Source organism: Microtus oregoni, unplaced genomic scaffold (assembly GCF_018167655.1).
Source record: "Microtus oregoni isolate MIOR12 unplaced genomic scaffold, Mior012 000009F_ref0000495, whole genome shotgun sequence".
Lineage (NCBI taxonomy): Eukaryota > Metazoa > Chordata > Mammalia > Rodentia > Cricetidae > Microtus > Microtus oregoni.
Window position 1 is genome coordinate 35,964,779 of NW_024543068.1, and position 22,372 is coordinate 35,987,150.

The 22,372-nt window shown below is 38.7% G+C and overlaps 1 protein-coding gene across 1 annotated transcript in view; it reads right to left on the reverse strand.

The window, feature by feature from the left end:
• Ttc6 (tetratricopeptide repeat domain 6) overlaps window positions 1-22,372 on the reverse strand; it is a 136,407-nt gene that overhangs the window by 18,898 nt on the left and 95,137 nt on the right. Inside the window, exons 15-24 of the mRNA XM_041658498.1 lie at window positions 20,567-20,736; window positions 17,722-17,842; window positions 15,214-15,364; window positions 10,414-10,496; window positions 8,658-8,734; window positions 8,094-8,254; window positions 6,154-6,288; window positions 5,431-5,580; window positions 4,312-4,452; window positions 2,871-2,984 (exon numbers count right to left, since the gene is read on the reverse strand). Of these exons, the coding sequence (XP_041514432.1) occupies window positions 2,871-2,984; window positions 4,312-4,452; window positions 5,431-5,580; window positions 6,154-6,288; window positions 8,094-8,254; window positions 8,658-8,734; window positions 10,414-10,496; window positions 15,214-15,364; window positions 17,722-17,842; window positions 20,567-20,736 (1,303 nt within the window). The remainder of the gene's footprint in view (window positions 1-2,870; window positions 2,985-4,311; window positions 4,453-5,430; window positions 5,581-6,153; window positions 6,289-8,093; window positions 8,255-8,657; window positions 8,735-10,413; window positions 10,497-15,213; window positions 15,365-17,721; window positions 17,843-20,566; window positions 20,737-22,372) is intronic.

The following is a 22,372-nucleotide window of genomic DNA, read 5'->3' on the forward strand; positions in this document are numbered from 1 at the left end:
GCTTTCTGTTTTGGTTTTCCTTTTGTTTTATTGATCCGTGAGATAGGTAGTGTCATGTCATGTAACTCTACCTGATCAGAACTTCCTTTGGAGACCACACCAGCCTTGAACTCATGATCCTTTTGCCTTGAATCTCTACATTCTGAAATTACAGGCATTTTCCTGATTGTCTAACCTGAAAGTCTTAGTTAAGAGAGTGAGAGCCACAGCCTGCTCTGAATTTGTATCACTGGTTGCTATTACTAGATTCTGAGTTTAAGAAAAGTTACTTAACTTAAAGTCGGTTTTCTAAGTTACAAAACTGAAATATTAACATTTTAATACATTTTAGAGTTCACTTGTAAATACTTCAAGAGCATGAGGTCAAAATTTGCATATAGAAGATACCACTGGAATCTATTTTAGACCTTCTGAATCAACTAGCTTGTCTGGTTGCCAGAAAGATGTCTTGGTGATTAAAAGCGCTAGCCGCTCTTACAGAGAACCCTGGTTTGATTTCCATCTCCACTTGACAGTTCACCACCGTAACTCTAGTCTCAAGAGATCCAGCTCTCCTGGTCTCTGTGGGTACCGCATGCACATGGTGCATAGATATACATGAAGGCAAAACTCATACAATTTCAAAAATGATAACAAAAATAAAGAATGAAACCAGTCTAGAAATCCCTTATCACACGTTCCCAAGGCCAACATAGCAGAGCATTTTTTTGGGGGGGAGGGGGGGTGGTTGTTTTTTTGAGACAGGGTTTCTCTGTGGCTTTGGAGCCTGTCCTGGAACTAGCTCTGTAGACCAGGCTGGTCTCGAACTCACAGAGATCCGCCTGCCTCTGCCTCCCGAGTGCTGGGATTAAAGGCGCACGCCACCATCGCCCAGCCATAGCAGAGCATTTTAAAAGAAAAAAAAAAATGTGTGCACAGTACTGCTCCTCCAATCCACTGCGTTAGGCCTTTCTCTAGCCTTGACCCACTGCCAGGCTTAGTAGTGTCTTTAATCCCCTTAATAAACCCATTCTTTTCCTTCTCCAATCTACATGTGCAGCATCCCAAATCCTTGTTTAGGGACACGAGAACCTGAAAATACTTTTGTAACTTCTCAGAGGGGGTAAAAGACAGCAAATTTAAAAAAAAAAAAAAAGAGAAAACTGTCTGTAGAGATTTTAGTTGGTTAAATTTCATTATACTTCTTCAGCTTTGTATTTCAATCATACATATTTTTGCTTTTGCTATTGTTTAAGCATTTGTGCTTGAAAATGTCAAACAGTGACTACTTCTGAGTTATAAAAATTTCAAACAAAAAAAAAAATTCACCATGCTTAGATTTTAGGAAACTCTATCTATAAAGAATGCTTGCGCATGCCAGCCCAGTGAGGGAAGGAATGCTGCAGAGCAGGGGAAGGTGGGCCAAGGGGAGGTGTTGACACTTGGCAATGACACACTATCCAGCCCAGAGTCAGATGGCCCTAAAAAGCTCCCGAGAAACTGTGAACCCAGAAACAAATGCCTGAATGCCAGCGTGGGTTTCTGACTCCCTGTGGGACTTGGATAAGTTCTGGGGCCTCTCCCTTCTTCATTTTCCCTGTCTGTAAAATGAGCAGATGAAATGCTCTGGGGGTCTGGGGCCTGGACAATCATCACTATTTTGCAACTCTATTTTGGTCTCATTTATTCAGATTGGCTTGCATGTTCTTCATTAACCAAGAATTGGCTTTTCCACACGACTGAGATAACACGTGGGAGTTCCTTCCTTGCCCAGTTCGTTGAATTTGGTGCGAGCTTCCTTTCAGGCTGATGGGGATGTAAGGAAAAGACCTCAAAGACACCTGCTTTTTAGGTCCCTGCTAAATGATCCTTTAGCTACCTCCTTTAGCAATTGCTTCGTTGAAAATTATTCATTTGTCCACAAACTTGCTGGGATACCTGTCAGGAATGTTGCGTTCTGTTGGACAGAGGTTTCTCAACCTTTGTCTTCCTTGTGACTTCCAAATCTCTAGCAGCAGTAAGTGGCTTAGCTGAGTCTTACAGACTGAGGAGTGTGTCCACCGGGAACTGTGGGAATGTTGAGTCTTCTAAAAGAACACGCTGCTGCTATGGAAGGGTCAGAAACGAGGAAGGAGGGAGAGATCAGTAGACACAGAGAAGAAGTAAGAGCGAGGAGCAGAATACAAAGGACCTGCAGGTGGGTGATCACGCTGAGCTGATTCTCACTGAAATCAACCACACTGACAAAGGATGAGGCACTCGGAGCAAGATGAGAAAATATAAAAGAGTTTGACAGAGAAATACGGTTGCTGCAGCAACCTTTACAACACGTGGGCAAGTCCCTGTCAACAGTCTCTGCAGGTGGAACACATGTCTCTACACTCTTCACTGCATGTACAGGCTCGGAATTCTATAACAAACACCTCCATGAATTGCTCTAGCTTGGGTCCACGTTGTAAAACAGCATTGCTAGTGATCACTTCTATAAAATTTTGTAAAGCAGTATATCAGTAAAACATTTACTCAAATTATACTCATGTAATTATCTTAATTTATATAGCCACTTAAATATTTGTATAGGCATTATAAAAACAAATTGACAGTTCTAAAACTACACGAGATAATTTAGCACTGGGAGAGAAATCAATATTATTTTGAAATGATTCTCTGTGGTTTCTCAAGTTTTATGTGTGTATTTCCATAGGAATTATTTTCCAAGAGAAAAGCAGAGATAAGAAGAAAATACAGGTGTTTTAAGTATGTTTACAAATGCTTTAATATGTTGCTTATGAAATATTCTTTATTGATTGCTTGTTTAAGTCAAAAAGCCATTGTATGCACATTGCTTCTCAAATGCTTTAAATCTCTCATTTACTAAAATGGTTACTTACCATCTCATGTTCCTTTATCTTGGTGTAACACAGTGCTCTATTATAAAATGCTGTGTAACTGTTCTTGTCCATGTTGACAGCTGTAGTTAAATCTGTAATAGCTAGTTTGTAACTCTACAAGGAGAAAGAAAGAGAAGGATAAATCATAATAGACAAGTTCAATCACAAAATGAACACATGATCCTATCAGTATTTGAACCATTCCTATAAGATTCTATATATCATCTTTAAAATTAACTAGTGTAGCTAGTCTTTCACATTGTTCACTAGGAAGATCCTGGTAGGGATTCTTACAGTTTTTTTTTCACTTACAAATAAAATTAAGGATGTCAGTAACTTAAATTTAAGCAATTATGAGCTAGAGGGATGGCTTAACAGTGAAGAGCACTGGGCTGCTATTCCAAAGGACGCAGGTTCAATTCCCAGCACCCACAATTCATAACTGTCTGTAACCACAGTTCCAGGAGATCCAGCACTCTCTTCTGGTCTCCACGGGCCCTGCACACATATAGTGCACAAATACCTATGCAGGCAAACACTCATAAATTTAAAATGAAATCTCAAAAAAAAAAATAATTTAATCAAGTATTACACCAGTGTTGCTATATGGCTTGGAGAAAGTGGTGCTGACTGTAAAAAAAGGCCAGTAAGTCACAGTCCCCTGGTGAGCACAGTAAGTCACAGTCCCCTGGTGAGCACAGCAAGCCACAGTCCCCTGGTGAGCACAGCAAGCCACAGTCCCCTGGTGAGCACAGCAAGCCACAGTCCCCTGGTGAGCACAGTAAGTCACAGTCCCCTGGTGAGCACAGCAAGCCACAGTCCCCTGGTGAGCACAGCAAGTCACAGTCCCCTGGTGAGCACAGCAAGCCACAGTCCCCTGGTGAGCACCAAAGGTTTGACTTACTTCCGCCAGCCATTCTGTCACATCACACAGTCACAACATTGTCTACACACATTCACCCTCTCACCCCCTTCCATTCTCCTCTGATACCTTATGTCATCATTTCTGAACACAGTAATTTTCAGGGAATCGGTACATAATGCAAGTTCTCACCTTTGCTTTAAGGTACTAAAGCAGAGTATTCCATATGATATAGTAATGAAGAAAAGTCAAGAATGTAATCAGGGAGGAATAATCATTTTATGTAGCATCAGATATCACAACATTTTACCCAGGGATTTCCATGTAGGACACTCAAGCAATGACTTTATTCTCATCACATATAAATGCATTATTTAAAATGAATAGTGAAATATAAAAACATTCCAAATATCTAACAATCAAGTAATTAAATATAAACTATGGTGGAATATTATGCATCATATATTCAAAGATTAAGTATCATGCCATATAGCTGAGGAAATGCGGGGAGTGAGCGCCCAGTTAACAAGCAGAGAAGCCTCAACTCTAAACTCAGTAAACCTGGCAGGAATGGCTTACTCTGTTGTAGTACTTCAGAACTCCCCTGCAGATGTAGGCATGCACACTCTCAGGATAAAGTCTGATGGCTTCATTACAATTGAGGATTGCTTTGGAGTATCTGCCCTTCAAACCATAATAGGCCACTCGGCTTAAATATGCCTTGTCAGAAAAGAACAAAAGCAGAGATAGATGTTTGAGTAAAAGCTTCCGTTCGACCAGAATATATAGAACTTCAAACAAATATATGCTTTGTACTAAAGACAATATTAAGATATAATTTTCCCATTTCTTTTCATTAAAAATTTAACCATACGGAATAACTGAAATAATTTTACAGGGATCATACTTATGGCTACTATTTGGATTCAGTAATCATTAGTGTGTAGCCTACTATGTTTGCTTTCCCCATTTTCCCCTAAACTATTGAAAAACAAATGGTATACACCATAATTCTTCACCCCATTTCCTTTAGTAAGAGTCTCCTGTGAAAAAAAGACATCGCCCTACATAACTACACCAACATTATTTGTCTAGGACAGTTGCTATTAATTATCAACTCAAATTTAATTTAGAATCAAGAACTAACTCAAATTTCATCTACTAAATTTTTTGTTGTCCTTAAAATCCATTGATATGTAAGCAAGAAAGTAATAAAATTACAGCATATAAGTTAAAATTATTAGCAAATAAATTAATGTATTTGAAATATTTACATATGTAACAATTCTCAAAATATTTTTACAAATGTAATATCTATGTTAAAAGTAATAATTCTGTCGCAGAAAGAAATACAAAAAGGTGGGTTGTTAAAATATAATTAACTGGTGTCGGATATGATAACAACACACATCTGTAATCTCCAAACTTGAGAGGCAGAGGTAGAAATATCAAGAGTTCAAGGTTATTCTATACTACGTGGTGAGTTCAAGGCCATTCTGTGCTCCAGAAGATGCTGTCTCAAAAAAGGGTGGAGAGGTGGAAAAGGAGGAAGAGGTGAGGGAGGAAGAGAGAAGGGGAAAAAAGACACACAAAGAGAGAGAGAGAACTGCTTTTTTTTATCAATCATACATAAATTATTTAATGGTTTCACCAATACTAACATCTTCTCCAAATCACTGACGCCATTTATTTGAATACCTGGTAATGTTTGGGGTTGAGGGTAATGGCCCGATTAAAGTCCAGGATTGAGTTGTCCTTGTTGAGTTTTACTTTACAGAGTCCCCGATGATAAAAGGCTTCTGCCAAGTCAGGGTTTGCTTTCACAGCTTTTGTAAAAGAGTCGAAAGCCTAGAAGATTATATTGAAGCACACACCACTTAGTCACAGGACTGCATGGATTCAGAAGAATAAAAAAGTATGGAACTCTTATTGAAAAGCTTCACTTGAGGGTTTTTGGGGGAGGGGATATTGAAAATGCATTCTCCCAAAGAATCTTCTGGAACAACCAAGTATAAGACTTAGAAATAAGTCAAATTTAAAATTAACGATTCTATTATTTCCAGTGGATCATGATAAATATCTACATAATCCATGTTTAATGTCAATCACTATTCTTTGGATTTCATCAATTCAAAAAAACCACAGACAGCAGCAATTAATATTCTCCTTTATGGTCAAAGAACTGCAGCAGAAGGAGAGTTGTTCAGTTTCAGGATAAAAGGGCACCACAATTTCCAGTGTATTGAGTCATATTAGTCCATTTCAATCTGATTTAGATTCTTCAGTTATCAATAAGGACACTCAAAGAATGCTCTAATCATTATCCATTTAGTCTGCAGCACATTAAAATACTTAATTCAACTTCTTACAGTTTAATAAATTAGTAAATAAATTAGTAAATAAATCTAAGCACACAGATACCATTTGTAGGTTGCCTTCTTCCGTGTAACAAAGACCCAGGTTATACAGACATTCTGCTAAAACAGCAGTGGCATTCGGTCCTTTGTCAGACCTTGAAAACATTTCCAAAGCCTTCTTAAATATTCTCACGGCTTCCTATAAGAGTAAGAACAGAGGTAAGAGATGAAGGGCATGTTCACAACCTTAACAGTAAAGAGAACTCAGAGCCCACTGCAGCTCAGCTCTCATGTCATACAAATGCACACAGATCTGATGCAGTCGCAAATGTCAACTGAAAAACTCTGGGTTCCAGAGAATGAACCCAGCAAGTTCTCCCCCCAGGAGACACCCTACACGCCAGGTCTGAAGCAGGCTTACATACATTGGTTTTTATACCTAGAACTTGTAAATTCTAACATCAGACTTAAACGTGTAGAGCATTTACTAATAATTAGCCTGAGTGACATGTCGGGAATTTAGAAAGCAACAGAAGTATTGATGATACCTGATACAATTTGTCAGTTTTACTGTTAATGGGATTTCAATTAGTTGTAGAATAACAAGTTTCATCAAAAGTTACCCATATACACCTAATAAAAATAGTTGAAACCCATTAATGAAAAAGAAGTTTAATTTTCCAGATGTCATTTATTACTTAATAAACCATCATATAAATCTAAACATGAATATCAAGTTTAAACACATTTGCTATTATTATTCTACTTTCTAAAGTGTAGTAAACTGTTAAAGAAGTCATGGGATTTAACTTGGCTCCTCTTCAGTATTTCATCCACGCTCACAAGCCACCTCAACATCCAATCTTCCATCCTCAGCACATGTCCTTCCCATTGGAAAAATGAATTATCTTCTGTGTCCTTCCTTTATATTATTCCGTATACCAATATTTCAAACATTTCAATAGTTCACCCTTTTCTCTCCTGTCAATGAACGCTTTCTATCTTCTTTTCTGAGGTTGACCCTTGGCCCCATTTCCTTCTTCCCCATTTCCTGTCTGCTTTAGACATCTAGCCTGCCACTGTGTCCCTGAGTTCATAAGGACTTGAGCACATTCCAGTCTTCCATCTCACTTCAGTGAAAACAAGCACATCTTCACTTTCTCTTGCTTTGCCCATTTGACCCTTCTTGGCTACTTTACCACATCTTCTCAGGGAAATCTTGGAGTGGAGGTTTATGGAGACATCATATTGATGTCCTGAAACAAGCACTCTGTGTGTGTTGTGGATAAAAGCTTGGAAGATTTTAGCACTTGTTTCAAACCAAGAAAATGACCATGAAATAACAAAAAAAAAAAAAAGAGGACCTGAGAGATATTGAGACAATAGAGTTAATAGAACATTGCCTCTGATTGGATAAGCTAAAAGTTCACAGGTTAGAAAATTCCAAGGCTCATTTAGGAACTCTATTTGGGTTCTACAGAGTGGCAAACATGATATCAGTTGAGTGCCCTGAACCCTTGACTGGGAGAAATAGCTTTCTGACTCTCTTTTGTTCCTAGAGAAACCCATCCGCTTCCCTCCAGGGCTGAGAGCATTGACTTTCTGGTGGCTGTTGATCACTCTATGGCCCTAGAGGACTCGCACAGTTCCCTAGGCCCAAACCACAGGGCAACATACAGAATCTTCCTTGTATCTCCATCTCTGTCTCTCTATCTCTATCTAGCTCAAGTTCTATCTCTATGTCTCTATCTCTGTCTATCTGCCTATCTTTCTCTCTATTTCTATCTTTATCTCTCTGGTTCTCCATCTCTATCTCCAACTAATTAATTACTAGAAAGTCAATATATAACCTAATAAATACAGATACCGTTACTAGGATAAATTAGTAGTTCATAAATAAACACAATCATTTTATTTTCTAAAAGTATTTAAATGTCAACTCTAAGTATAACATGTGAATTCATTACTAAGTTTAATAAACATTAATCAGTAGATTTTATTTACCTTGATTTTCTTAGCCCTCATTTGGGCTTTTGCCAAGAGTGCAAAAGTGGAGATCTCTGGTCTATTGACTGTGACTCCCTCCAAGATGCTAATAGCCTTTTCATGGTTTTCACAAAATGAGTAAATGAGTGCTTGCTGTATTGGTGTCAGCTCAATGAGACCTGAAAGCAAAACAGAGCTTATCAGGACCGCTGCTGGGTTGCAAGGGCTTAGAATATAATTATTTTGAGGGAGTCACATAGTATCATATTATTTTTGCAACATAAAATGACAAACAACACCATACCAAAACCTCCTATTACCATATGAAAAAGTTATTATAATTACAAACCAAAAATGTAAAATTATAAGCCTGATATATCATATAGTGAGTGTTTTCCTAAAGTTCTCCAGACCTTGAATCACTATGTGAGTTGATTATGTAAAATCAAGGACTAAAGTTTCAAACACTTTGTCTTTCAAGTGAATTCTTCACGCTGTCAATTAATATATAGGTATTACCAGTAGTAAAAAAAATGGAGAAATGTTTCTTTAACATTTTTATTTTGAATTAGTTGCATTTACCTTTGTTCATTTCTGCTACTTGATAAATAGTGAACTTTGCAAGATCATAACACTTCATCATTAGAAGGTACTGTCCCCTGAAAGAAATGACAGAATATTGCAAGCAGAGAAAAGGTAATTATTCTGTGGGCTCTAAAAACTTTTATTGGATTCGTTCTTTGGCAGTGTCATACACGTATAAAACACATTCTGATAACTATAACCCCACACTTTTCTCATCTCCCTCCACCCCTATTTTACCACCCCTTCTTTCTAATGCCCCTGTCTCGCACTCAATCTTTCTCTGCTTTGCTGTTGCTGTTTTAAGACTCATTGAGTTTAGCCAGCATCTTCCATATGACCATGGTTTTAAAACTCACTGAAACATGGGCTCCTCACTTGGGTATACCATACTGAAACAAATTATTGCTTTCCCCCAGAATCCATCAGTAGCCAATTTAGTTCAACAGGGTAAAATTGGGCTCTCCTACACCCCTTTGGATCACGACTGACTGTAGATTGCCTAGTCTTGTGTGGGTCATTGCAGGTCACCACAGCTGCAGTGAGGCTCTGACTGAAGTGGCTGGGCCATGGCCAAAAGACAGCATTGCCACAGTCCTTCTCCTCTTCTCCTGATCTTAAAGCCTTTCCACCCAGCTCTTCCATGATAACCCCCGAGCCTTAGTGGGGTGAAATAAATGTCCTGCTCAGTGTTAAGCACTCATCCATCAAAATAAGTATCCAAAAGAAAAGTTAATAATGTTACTTACATTTTATAATTATAAAACATTCATTAACCCATTTATATAAGTATACATAAAAACATTTTTTTTAATTATAGAGTTGTTTGCTTGTTTTTGACTTTTGGCATTTTGAGACAGGGACTCTCTTTGTAGTGCTGGCTGTCCTGGAACTTGCTATACAGACTAAGCTGGCCTCGAACTCAGAGGGATCCTACCTCTCTCTGCCTTTCTCTCTCCCTGCTCTCTTTCTCTGCCTCTCTGCCTCTCTGCCCCTTCTCTGCATCTCTCTCTGCACCGCCCCCCCCCTTTCTGACTCTCTGCTTCTCTGTCTCTGACTCTCTGTTGCTCTCTCTGCCTTTCTCTCTTCCTCTCTGTCTTTGCCTCCAAGTGCTTGGATTAAAGACACGCACCACCATTTCTGGAAAATTAAACCGTTTTTAAAAGTTCACAATGGCAAATTAACACCAAGTTTTGATGAAAGAAACAATTTCGAAAATGTGACACTAAATAAAGTTAAAGGTCATAGAACAGAATGGGAAGAAGTATTTATATAAGTTCTGAAATGGGGTTTAACTGTTAAAACACAAAACATATCTTTATCAGAAAATATGTCTTATTGCATTTCCCCGGGCCTATTAATATTGAGAGATTATGGTTTTGGTAATAATATCTTAAATCAGGTCTCTATACCAAATTCTACTAAACTTAAAGTACAATTTTGAGTGTCATTTTTTTTTTCACTGTTTTGGCAGAGGGCTCTATTTAGTACCGTGGCTACAAACAGAACCAATGTTCTGAGGGCATATGTGCTACCTACATAGCAAGTTGGCTAGAACCTCGCTCTCAGAAACTGTACTTTAGTGTAAGAGTACAGCAGCAGGAATGATATGGTTATCTTAACATTTAATCCAAAACAAGAAATAAAAGTTGAGAGGTAGACGCTGTTTGGAGATGAGACATAAGGTGAGGATCGTGGAAGATTAACAGTGGGATGTCAAGTTATCCCGAGGAGAAGTCAATTTCTGTGCCGGTACCTTATTATATATAACTGGATTGCATCTGGCTGGAGGTGGATTGCACGAGATAATTCATATACTGCCTTTTTCAGTTTGTACAGCTGTTGAACGATAAACAGGAATCGGTATTCTAGCTGAAGCAATCTTCTTCTTGATGTTTAGCCCCTCCCCACAATTTCTTGCAGAATTTTTGTAGAAGCTTAAACAAATATCCTTGATTTTCCTTTCTACTTGTTTTTGTTTCTATTTTTTGAGATTATAATATAATTACATCATTCCCCTTTCCTTTATGCCCTCCAAACCCTCCGATATACCCGCCTTACTCTTTTTTAAATTCGTAGCCTTTTTTTACATTAATTTTTGTTATGTATGTGTGCATATAAATATAAAAAGTATACATAGTTTTCTTAATTCATCAAAGCAAATATAATTCACAAAATCAAAAAAAAAGTCTTATGATGCAACCTCTTTGGTTTTTCAATTATTTATCTTTAATTTTGAAGAATGGTTTCAAATACCCATTCACATATCATTTTACACTCATTTATGTGATATGCTGTAGTATATGTATGTTCAAGGAATCGTGTTATTGTTGTGGTCCATTATGCAATTAAATAGGGCATTTGACCCCAGAGCAGAGTTCACATTCAGCTGGCGGAAATGGATCAAAGTGTCCTTGGAGGACGAAGGAAGAGAGAGAGTGGCCCCCAAGAATAGGTGGGGCCAGCAGATGGCACGGGCCTTTTTGGAACTGGATGGTTGCTGGGGGCGGGTGCATCCAGGCTGTGGTAATTGTTTCCAGTTCTAATCTTACATTTGTCTCCAAGTTTTATAATTAATAAATTGTAAAAGTAATCCCTTCTTATGTATGTTTCTCTTTTACTAAAGTTTTCTCCCTCAACCTTTTAAAAATTTATTTCACCAAATTTCAATAAACTAACATAAAAAAGTACCTTAAGAAGCAAAAGTAAATTCCACTTTAAAAATAAGGTGGAGAAGCAGAGTTGAAACAAAATGAATCAGTGGATGTGTGTGGATAAAACAAAATATAAGAATGGTTGGAAAAAGAGGTCCATTTGCGATCCATGTGGAAGGTAAAGATTCATTCTATCCTTACTAATGGTCACAAGCCATAAATTAAATTTCCACATGTTCAAAGACAAAAGTCAACCACCGCTGAAGACATCACCAATGGAGCACTACACAAACCCAGAAAAATTAACCTGAACAGCTGAGAACCAATAGGGTGGCAGGGTCCTCTGGAAGAATAGCACAAACTGACTTAGAGGTGGACATGGAGGGTACTGAAACAGAACAAACTATTTGAAGAAAAGAATGGGTAGAAATAAGAGGAAATCCAAAGAGACAGAATTTGTTTAAATGAATTCTAGAATTTCTGTGCAACTTCTTAAGCTGCCCTTTTCCCGGTTGTACAATTAGTGAACTGCTGACATGTTCACATTGGCACACCAGGTTGTACCAACCGTCCAGATTGGTATTAGTTGCTTTTCTCCAACTTGTAATCTCATGCCTTAGAAGAATTTGGTTTGACTTGTGGTTTGAAAAAATAACAGTCACTCATGGTAGAGAACACATGGGTAGCAGGTTGCCCCACAGGAACGGAAGCTTAAGGCTGGGATGCCTCTCAACAACAGGCCAGGTAGCCGAGACCTGACAGGAAGTAGGACTGACAAATACAGGATAACCAGCTGGGGCACTCTTCCCTGAGGAATACTATTTCTCCCTCTCTTGCCACAGCTTAGCTACCTGTAGTTCTCTGTGTAGGGCTGAGTCCCCTGGGCTTTCCCCATCTATTGCTGTTCTTAAGTGCATGCCTCGGCTGCCATTGGTGTAACTTCTGATATTACCAGGAGACACAGCAAACCACATGGCCCGGTGTTTCACAGCAACAACCCCACTTCTTGCTGGCACCTTCTGTATTTTACAAATTTTGTTGTTGCTGTTAGTTAACAAGTACCCAATAAAGCAACTTTAAATGGTATGATTTATTTTGCCTCAGTTTTAGAGAATTCAGTCTGTCATATAGGGGTAAGCATGGTGACCAATTACGCCATGACAGGGGTTTGTGTAGCCAGGCCTCTCATATCTGTGTGGACAACAAAGAAGGGACACAGCAAGACACACTCTAAATACTCAAGCAATGACTTCCGTTTTACAACAACTCAAACAGTGCTACTAGCTGAGCACCGCATAGACCCACGGGGGAGGGGCACGCCGCTCCTAAACCACCCAAACATCTATACACTAAGTAAGGGGGAGGGGCACGCCGCTCCTAAACCACCCAACTATCTATACTAAGTAAAGTGGAATGCGGCTGACAGAAGCTCACTCTCTGGGTTTACAAAGTTTTCTGGAGTTGGGTTTTAGCTCAGATTAAAAAAAGGAGACTGAACCTACAAACAGAAGAATATATTCTATATATATAAGAACAGGGTTTAATTTTAAAGTTATTTTTACATTAGATTATATTTATACACATGATTTTCTTTTCTGAATCTTACTTTTTTTTTTTTTTTTTTTTTTTTTTGGTTTTTTGAGACAGGGTTTCTCTGTGGCTTTGGAGCCTGTCCTGGAACTAGCTCTGTAGACCAGGCTGGTCTCGAACTCACAGAGATCCGCCTGCCTTTGCCTTCCAAGTGCTGGGATTAAAGGAGTGCACCACCATTGCCCGGCTTGAATCTTACTTTTTTGTTCAAAAATACCTCATGGAAATGCCTCCAAATGTGCTTGTATAGTTCTCTGATGCATTTTTTTTTCTCCGACTGCAATAGTTCATCTTGTAGTCAACAATGATTGTGTAGAAAGTTAGGCTTCTTAGAACAAAGAGTAAGGACATCTGCTGACATTCAGCTATCCTACTAACACTTTGAATTCTATGTATGTGATTGGAACACACCAGCTTCCCCAAACTTCCGAGCTTTGCCTATACCATTCACAGATTAGTGAAAAGAATGATAAACTGTAAGCATGCCTATGTCTCACCCAACAATATTAACAATGCACTTTCCCTGGGAACAGTGCTGGATCTGCTCTGGATCCTCTACCTTTGTTATCTGGAGGATAAGGACTTGGAATTGATGTAAGTGGCGTAATAATCAGGCTAGCTTAATATGAAACAGCAAATTTTAATGAAGGGATAGCTAACAACACCAGGGATCCAGCAATGGGCAGGAAATACAAAAGGACAGGCGGGGCTCACGCCCACCAGATTTATATGTAAACATTAGCCCGAGGCGAACACGCCCCCCCATTGGGCTGGGCTTCCCCTACAAATTGAACTCTAGACATACCAAGTTCTGAGATGCAGAAAATGGAATTTAGAACATGAGGTATGAACAAGAAATAAGTCTTTGTTATGTTGTTAAGGTGCTTTTGAAGGTATTTTTACCACAGAGTAAACCAGCATGCTATGATTAAAACAAATATATCCAGAGGCTATATATAAACAGGGGTGGGAAGGTAGTAAATGCTAGGCCCTGTGGTTTCTAAGAAAAAAAGTAAAAGTCCTGACTTATATTTTGGCACAGTCCCTAGAACTTCTGTGTTAGGGCCATCAAAGAAGCAAAGAGCAGTAACAAGAAGATGAAGAGGCTATGGCAATGGTCTTGGGAAGGAGCCATCGTCTGGGACAGAGCAGTTGGTAGGAAATGGCCCAAAGGTATATCTTTGAGAAACAGAAACAGAAGCTAAAGGAGTATTCTACGGGCAGTCAGATCTGGTGACAGGAGGAGAAGAGAGACTACTCACTGAGCTATTTCAATTTGTTACAATGAATTCATTATATACATTTTTAATTTAGATAAGCTGTAAAAATTAAAGTTTAAAGAAAGTTATTGATTATTAGGATACCATTTGTTGTGGTTTGAACGTAATTGGTCCCCAGAAGCTCACAGAGAGTGGCACTATTAAGAAGTACGGCTTTGTTGGAATAAGTATGGACTTGTTGGTAGAAGTATGTTGTGTGGGGGTGGGCTTTGAGGTCTCATATATGCCAAGCCACATCCAGTACCTCAGTCTACTTCCTGTTGCCTGCACATCACCATGAAGCAGCTCCTTCTCCAGCACTATGCCTGCCCACATGCCACCACATCCCACCATGATAATAGACTGAACCTCTGAAACTCTAAGCCACCACTTCAATTAAACATTTTCCTTTATAGGAGTTGCCATGGCCATGGTGTCTTTTCACTGCAATATAAACCCTAAGACAGAAGCTGGTAGCAGGGACTGGGGTAGGCCTAATCACATTTTTGTTAAGAGGAATTTGGAATTTGGCATTGCATTTGGAAAGCAGTGGAGTTCTTTAAGCACTGCTTAATGGACCCGACTAGTAGGAGAATGGAAGACAGTGTGCTAAGAGTTATTTGAACTGTGGGGAACAGATCCTATTCTATGAACCTACACACTTTCCGGCACATATAACATACATACACAGAATTAGACAACAGATTTTAAAGGGTTAACAGATTTCCCCAGCCAATAAAATTACAGGCTACTGATTTTCAAAAAATTCCTCATCACATACTCTTATTTGCATAGAATGCATTACCTACAATAGCTGTATATTGTTTTATAGTGAAATATGAAACATGTGCTAGAGATACCATAAATGAAAATGGATACCTTGTAAGAAGAGGTTTTGCAAATAACAAATAATAACTAACTGTATCTGCTTAATAGCTATTGTTTATAAGCCTCTGTCGTTAGCTGAAAAATTACACTCATATCAGTTACCTTGGAAAAATATCCAAACAATTAAATTATTTCTTAAATTCAAGATCCCCAGGTATTAAATACCTTATAGTAGGTTTCTGCTCTACAAATATAGCTTTGAATATGTAAAGGATCAACTCGGATTGCCTCAGAGAATTGCCAAAAGGCTTCAGTGTAATTATCCAGGTGGAACAGATAGATGAGGCCAATATTCACATAAGCCAAAGTAGCATTTCTAAAAAAATGGAAAAACAAGAAAGGAAAATCTTTTTAGAAATTTAAATTTATGTCCATTTTTAAAAATTATTAAAAAGTTAATGAAATATGTGAGTCAATTGCAACCAGATATTCTTAATATCTTACTAAAGCAATGAAATTAGTTTACTATGTTCTCTTAAAAAATAGGAGCATGGGTGGTTAGGAAGACGGGAAAGATCTGAGAGGAGGTGGGGAAAGGGAAACAGGATTGGAATATACTATATGGAAAAATTTATTTTCAATAAAAGAGGAACATTCTTTTAAAAGACTTAGTAATGAATTAACAATCATAGGTTCTATACTGGGAAGGGAAATGGTGGTCTCCTAGACCCTTAGCAAAACTTGACTTACACTTGAGTTACCTTGAATCAATGATTATTTTTCCTCAACTCAAAAGTCTTTGCTTAAAGCCATGTATAAAAATGAAAAGTGGGGCTGGAGAGATGGCTCAGTGGTTAAGAGCACTGACTGCTCTTTCAGAGGACCCGGGTTCGATTCCCAGCACCCACATGGCAGGTCACAACTGTCTGAAAATGCAGTTCCACGAGATCTGACACCTTCACACCAACGAACATAATAAAGTTAAATAAATCATAAAAAAAATGAAAAGTGATCATTCTAAGATTTGGTGGTTTTCAATTAAAAAAAAAAAGTTCTCCATGTAAAATTGCTTTTTGATGCCAAATAAATGTTTTCTTATAGTCAAGTGATTTTTAGTATGGGGATGACCTTAGACTTACTCTGCTTAGTGCTTCCTTAAGACAAGGAAAGTGCATATTACAGAATATGTACTGAGCCTGAGTCATGGAAGCCATGACAGTTGGACAGCAAGGGTCCTTCTGCCCATCTGCTGACTTTATATCCCAAATGTCACTCTGCCTTCCTAACCCCAAAGAAAAGTCCTCAGAGGCCTATACTCGTTACTCTCCAATTCAAAGTTTTTACTGGATAAGTTGTCTATTAGGCATCACAGAAATAGCATACTTTTTAAAACTCACTCTGAAAACTTCCATTTTTTTCTTTCATTTTTGAAGTTAAATATAATCACATAATTTCTCATTTCTTTCCTCCAAACACTCCCATATACCCCTCCTTTCTCTATTTCAAAGTCATAGTCTCTGTCTTCATTAATTATTGATATACATGTATATTATCTCATACATGAATACATATCTTATATATTCCTAAAACTAACTTGCTCAGCCTGTATAATGTTACGTGTATGTATATGTTCAATGCTGACTACTTGGTATTGGATAATTAGATGGCATTTTCTCCAACTCTCAGCATTCCTTAGTTGCCTATAACAACTTCCATTTTAATGAGTGATTCATTGGAGAGAAAGAGAATTACACAATTAAAATTTATGCTTTAAAGCTGGATTTTTGGCTTACCTAACTTCCAATTTGATGTGGGAGTGTCATATATCAATCTGTTGATTTCATTGGTTAATAAACAAACTGCTTGGGCTCATAGCTTAGAACATAGGTGGGTGGAGTAAACAGAACAGAATGCTGGGAGGAAGAGGAAGTGAGGTAAGACGCCTCAGAGAGAGATGCCATGCTCCCCTCTCCTGGGTAGACGTGATAGCTCTGCTCTCTGAGGCACATGCGATGAAGCTCTGACCCAGGATAGACGTAGGCTAGAATCTTTCCCGGTAAGACCAGAGCTACACGGTTTATTAGAGATGGGTTGATCGGGATATCAGAATTAGCCAGTAAGGGCTAGAGCTAATGGGCCAAGCAGAATGGGCCAAGCAGTGATTAAATGAATACAGTTTGTGTGTTGTTATTTCGGGCATAAGCTAGCAGGAGGTCAGGGTGCTGGGGACGCAGCCCTGCCGCTCATATTACTACATCAATTTGTGTCTGTTCTATGTCCTGTTTTCTAAATGGTATTAGATTTTCTTCTGCTTTACTAAACAAACTGAAGTCAAACATTCCAAACAATAGGGTCTTTGCTTACATTACACTGGATATTGTGCATAAACAATGAAAGAAACAAATATTTGGTCTTATTTTAAAACTTGATGACAGTTGTCCAGTGATTTAACTTCAAAAGAACTGGAGCCTAACTGTCCTCAAGCCCCCATTAGTAGTGTTTTAAATTAATATTCAAGGATGTAAGTCTTTTCAACTTCTAAATTTTACAAAGTGACTGAAATGAACAAGTCTTATTTGACCAGTAAACTTATTTTAGTGTTTTTCTAACTTTAGTGTGACTTTATAATTACAGTTTCATTTTCTACAATGTTACCAATAGTGAGGGGGAAGCTTCCTTTTATTTTTTCCTGATTTTATTTAATAGTGAATAAATAGGAAAAGACAGACTTACCTTTCCAGAGAAATAACAGTTTCAAAATCACAAATTGCCAACATCCAAAGTTTTAGTTGTGTATAGAGTATGCCCCGATGTAGAAAGCAGTTAAGATTATCATAGCCATCATTTATGAGAGCTGAAGATACAAAGTACATACTTTGATTTCTAAATAATCATAGAGTTATATTTCAGAACAAACCCTCCATATTGCTTTCACTTATTTAGCATTATTCCCTTATTCCAAAAACAATGTATCTATGATGAGTGTGCCCATTTGGTGGGTAAAAATAATATGTATTTCTAAAAATTGCTACCTGCCCAGTGGTGGTGGTCCATGCCCTTAATCCCAGCACCTAAGAGGCAAAAACAGGCAGAGTTCAAGGCCAGCCAGATCTACAGAGTGAGTTCCAGGACAGCCAGGGCTACATAGAGAAACCCTATCTCAAAGAACCCAAAACAAACACTAACTGGTAATACTGTGGCTATTATGGCTCACAGATTCATTAGAGCTGGGGGAAAACTGAGACACTCTACACACTTTAAAAGTGAAGAGATTAAGGCACAAAGGGGCACAATACACTGATGACAACTAAGATGGAAGTCAGTAGTGAAGGCTGGTCTAGAATGTAATAGCTGATAGAAGGGTGCCCTTGCTCACAGTAGCTCCTTATTTCCACAAAGACATTAAAGACCAAAGAATAGGCGTGAGTGTACTGGTTCAGAACAAGGCATAAGGCAGATGCCAGGCCTATTCATCTACAGTGGTAGGCAGCTTCAAAGAGTGCTGTGGGACAATGGTCTTGTATTGTTTTAATAAAATACTGATTGATCAGTAGCCAGGCAGGAAGTATAGGTGGGATGACCAGGCAGGATGTAAAGGCAGGACAATGAGAACAGGAGAATTCTGGGAAGAGAAAAGAGTCAGTCCGTAGTTGTCACAGAGGAAGCAAGATGAGAATGCCTCCCCGATAAAAGGTACCAAATCACGTGGCTAACATAGACAAGAATCATGGGCTAATTTAAGATGTAAGAGTTAATAAGAAGTCTGAGCTGCCAGGACAACTAGTTTATAATTAACGTAGACCTCTGTGTGGTTTTTAGGACCAGGAGGGACAGAAACCTTTGTCAAAAAAGCAGGTTATTAAAGAAGGCAAGAACATGGTAGTGGGAAAGTTGACTATTTATCATAATTGAAATGGGTAGCTTGGCTTTATATCCCAAACAACAGAAACAAGAAGACCAAAACAACCTCCATTGCAGATGAGTGGCCCTCACCAGTACCCAGCTTAGGGGTCACCTGACAAGTCTCTGGCTTACCAACTTCCTCTCTACTTTCAAAAACATGATAGTGAAATATATGGGCTTTTATAAGAGTCGGTGCATGTCTTCTAAGCTTCTCAGGTCCATTCTGGATTAAGAGGTAACAATGAAGGTGTGCAGGTGTGTGAGCACACGCACACGTGTGCACACATACACAAACACATACACACATACACCATTCTCCATACTAGATTTGAGAGGCTTTAGCCATTGTTAGCAATGAAACAATTATTTGCTAATGAAACAAATAATTCATAACCTGAAGGCATTCCCACTTCTCAGTTCACAGTATGATTGGCCAGCTAGGGAAGGCTCTCTTTGCTACTGATAGAAAACTATTCTCACAAAAAAAAAAAATTGCTTGAGAGATTTAACTACTCTAGACTTGGTTTTTATCAGTAAACTTTGGATGATGATAATAAATTCTTCATACCATGATTTGAGTACTCACTTAAGTATTCCATATATATTACCCAGAGCAGTGGTCAGAAAGTATTGAAGTGGTCTATAAATGTCAACATTATCAGCATAGAGCCTTGTTTTAATGGTGGATTATTTAAATCCTTGGGGTAATGTATAGAAAAGGGTTGAGGCTAAGATCAAGCCAGTCTGCTCTCAATAATTCAATCATAGAGACTTTGAATTGTTATGACAGCTTCCAAGGTGGAAGACTGATAGAGGTAATTCAGCGGTCCTTCCTTTAAAGACAGAATAGAGGAAAGGATTCTCTGGGTGGACCAGGTGGGAGCAGCCAGATAGCCTGCACGACTATTCAGATCTGAAGTGGTGGGTAACAGGGTCCCATTCATACATGCAACACATTTGCTTTGGTGCTATGCTGAGAAATGAGGAGTGAACTGAGGAAAGGGAAATAAGAGAGAGCAAAGGCCACAGCAAGCGAAGGAGAAGCAAAGATGAAGTCGGCTAGGAGCAGAAAGGAAAGGCGAAGATAAAAAAGAGAAGGGAACAGCCACCTTCAGCCCTCTTTCCCCAGAGCCCTGGGAAACATGAAGCATGCAGCTCCTCTCACCATCTATGGAGCAAATAGGGGCTGGGATGATATCTTAGGAAAGTGCTTGCCTTGAAGCAAAAGGGCCTAAATTCTATCCCCTGACACCATTGGGGCAGTGGAGACAAACTTGACCTGGTAGCATGTGCCGCCGGCAATCTCAGTGTCTGGGAGCCTGGAGAGAATGAACCCCGAGATTTGCTGGCCTATTTACTGAGGCCAGTAGGGCCGTATCACAAAAAAATAATAAAATTAAATTCAAAAGAATGGGAGAGAAAAACAGTAAAATAAAATAGTGGTCAACTCCTGAAGTTGTCCTCTGAACCCTGCACATATGGGCACTCCTGTACACACGTGAACAACACGCATACACAATACAAAATAGATATTTTAAGCCTGTCAGTATTCACAGCATTGGCCATAAACCCACTGAGCTGCTGGTGCTCCTATCAAATGCTCGCTCCCACGCGCACGCATGCAGTCAAGCTACTGACCCGCCTATCAGGGGCTCACACATGCGCAGCCGAGTACCTGACACGCTGTAATCCTGCAGCGCTCTGAGCGGATTAGTCTTCCTGAACAAGCAGGCTCGGTAGAACAGCGCTAACCAATTGTTAGGATCTAAGTGGATGGCAACAGAAAAGTCTTGGGTGGCTTGTTTATATAAACTTCTTTTAAAATATGCTCTCCCTCGGATTGTCCTAGAAAAAGAAAAAGATTTTAATATGTACTGCAAAGTAGATATTCTTTTTGTTAAACCTATTGCCTAATTTCTGCTTTTTATCTTTGCTTTTCGAGAGTTTAGTCGTGATGTTGCTGTCAAAACAGCATAAATTTTATAGAGGACACTTTGTTACACAATCATTTGCTAATTAATTAAGTTTGTAAGGTAGCTGAGTGGTTATTAACTTCATCTCTTTTCTTTCACAGGAGAGACAACATTTTTAAAATCCCTTCAAAAACCCATTCTTTATTATTGATCTATTTTGGGTGTTCTTTTTATTTTTTAAAGAATCAATACTGAGCCGGGCGGTGGTGGCGCACGCCTTTAATCCCAGCACTTGGGAGGCAGAGGCAGGCGGATCTCTGTGAGTTCGAGGCCAGCCTGGTCTACGAGAGCTAGTTCCAGGACAGGCTCCAAAACCACAGAGAAACCCTGTCTCGAAAAACCAAAAAAAAAAAAAAAAGAATCAATACTGGCACAAATGAGTTGAGATGGAGAAAAATAAAAAGGTGAGGTCAAGGTATTATAAGTCAGGCCTGTCTTATCACAGAGAGACATCTGTTATTTTAAAGTGTTTGTCTTTATGCCGTTAGCAAATGGGGGCCACTGAGAAACACTTTTGAGACTAATGATCATTATTTTTGTGATAGCCAGAGCTAGGAATGGGGTAGTGTAGTGCCCCAGGTATGAGCTCAGAAGTGGTTGAAGTACTGACTGGGTAGGGAATGCAAACAGCACCAGCAGTCGTGTCCTTGGAGCTGTAATGTGGCCTGGAGGTGTGCTATGAGAGCGTGGGACTTCAAATGTGGATTCTGTAAGAACTTTGGGAATTTGCTGGGTAGCATGCGCCAAGAGTAGTAGTGGTGGGAGGATCTCTGGTCTACATGGCTAGAACCATGTCAGCTAGGGCTTCATAGAGAGACCCTGTCTCAAAGAATAAATATAAAATTTTGGTTCGTTAGGACATGAAGGAGACAATCTTAAAGACGGAATGTTCTTTCTTCAAGGGTTTCAAGATGCCTGTGGCTTTCAAAAGACATCTACTGGGCAGAACTTGAGTTCCTTCTCATTGTTAAAGACAAAAACATACCAGATGTAAATTGCTAAGTTTCAGATAGTCATTTGATAAAGTAGAAAAGTCCTGAAATCAAATTCAGATTATAAAATAGAAAGAAATGATCATATCAACAACTAGTCCTGGAAAAGGTGGATACCCATGTCAAGAATGAACTTAGATGCATATCTCTTATGCTGCATAAATATCATCCAAATGGACTGAAGACATTTGCATGAAACCTGAAAATATAAAATTGCTAGAAAAAATAGGCAAATAAAACAAGATACAGGCATAGAAAAAACTTTATTAGATTTATTAGATATCCATACACTTAGGAAATAAGGTCAGCAACCAACAAATAGTTTCCAATAAAATTTTAAAATTCAGTATGGCAAAAAAAAATAGCTAATTGATTAAAGAAACAACCTGCCAAATAGGAGAAAATCTTTGATGGCTATGCAGCTAATACAGGAATTCTGTACAGAATATATAAAGAACTTAAAAGAAAACAAATAACCTAACTAAAAATGAACTAAACAATTCTCAAGAAAATAAA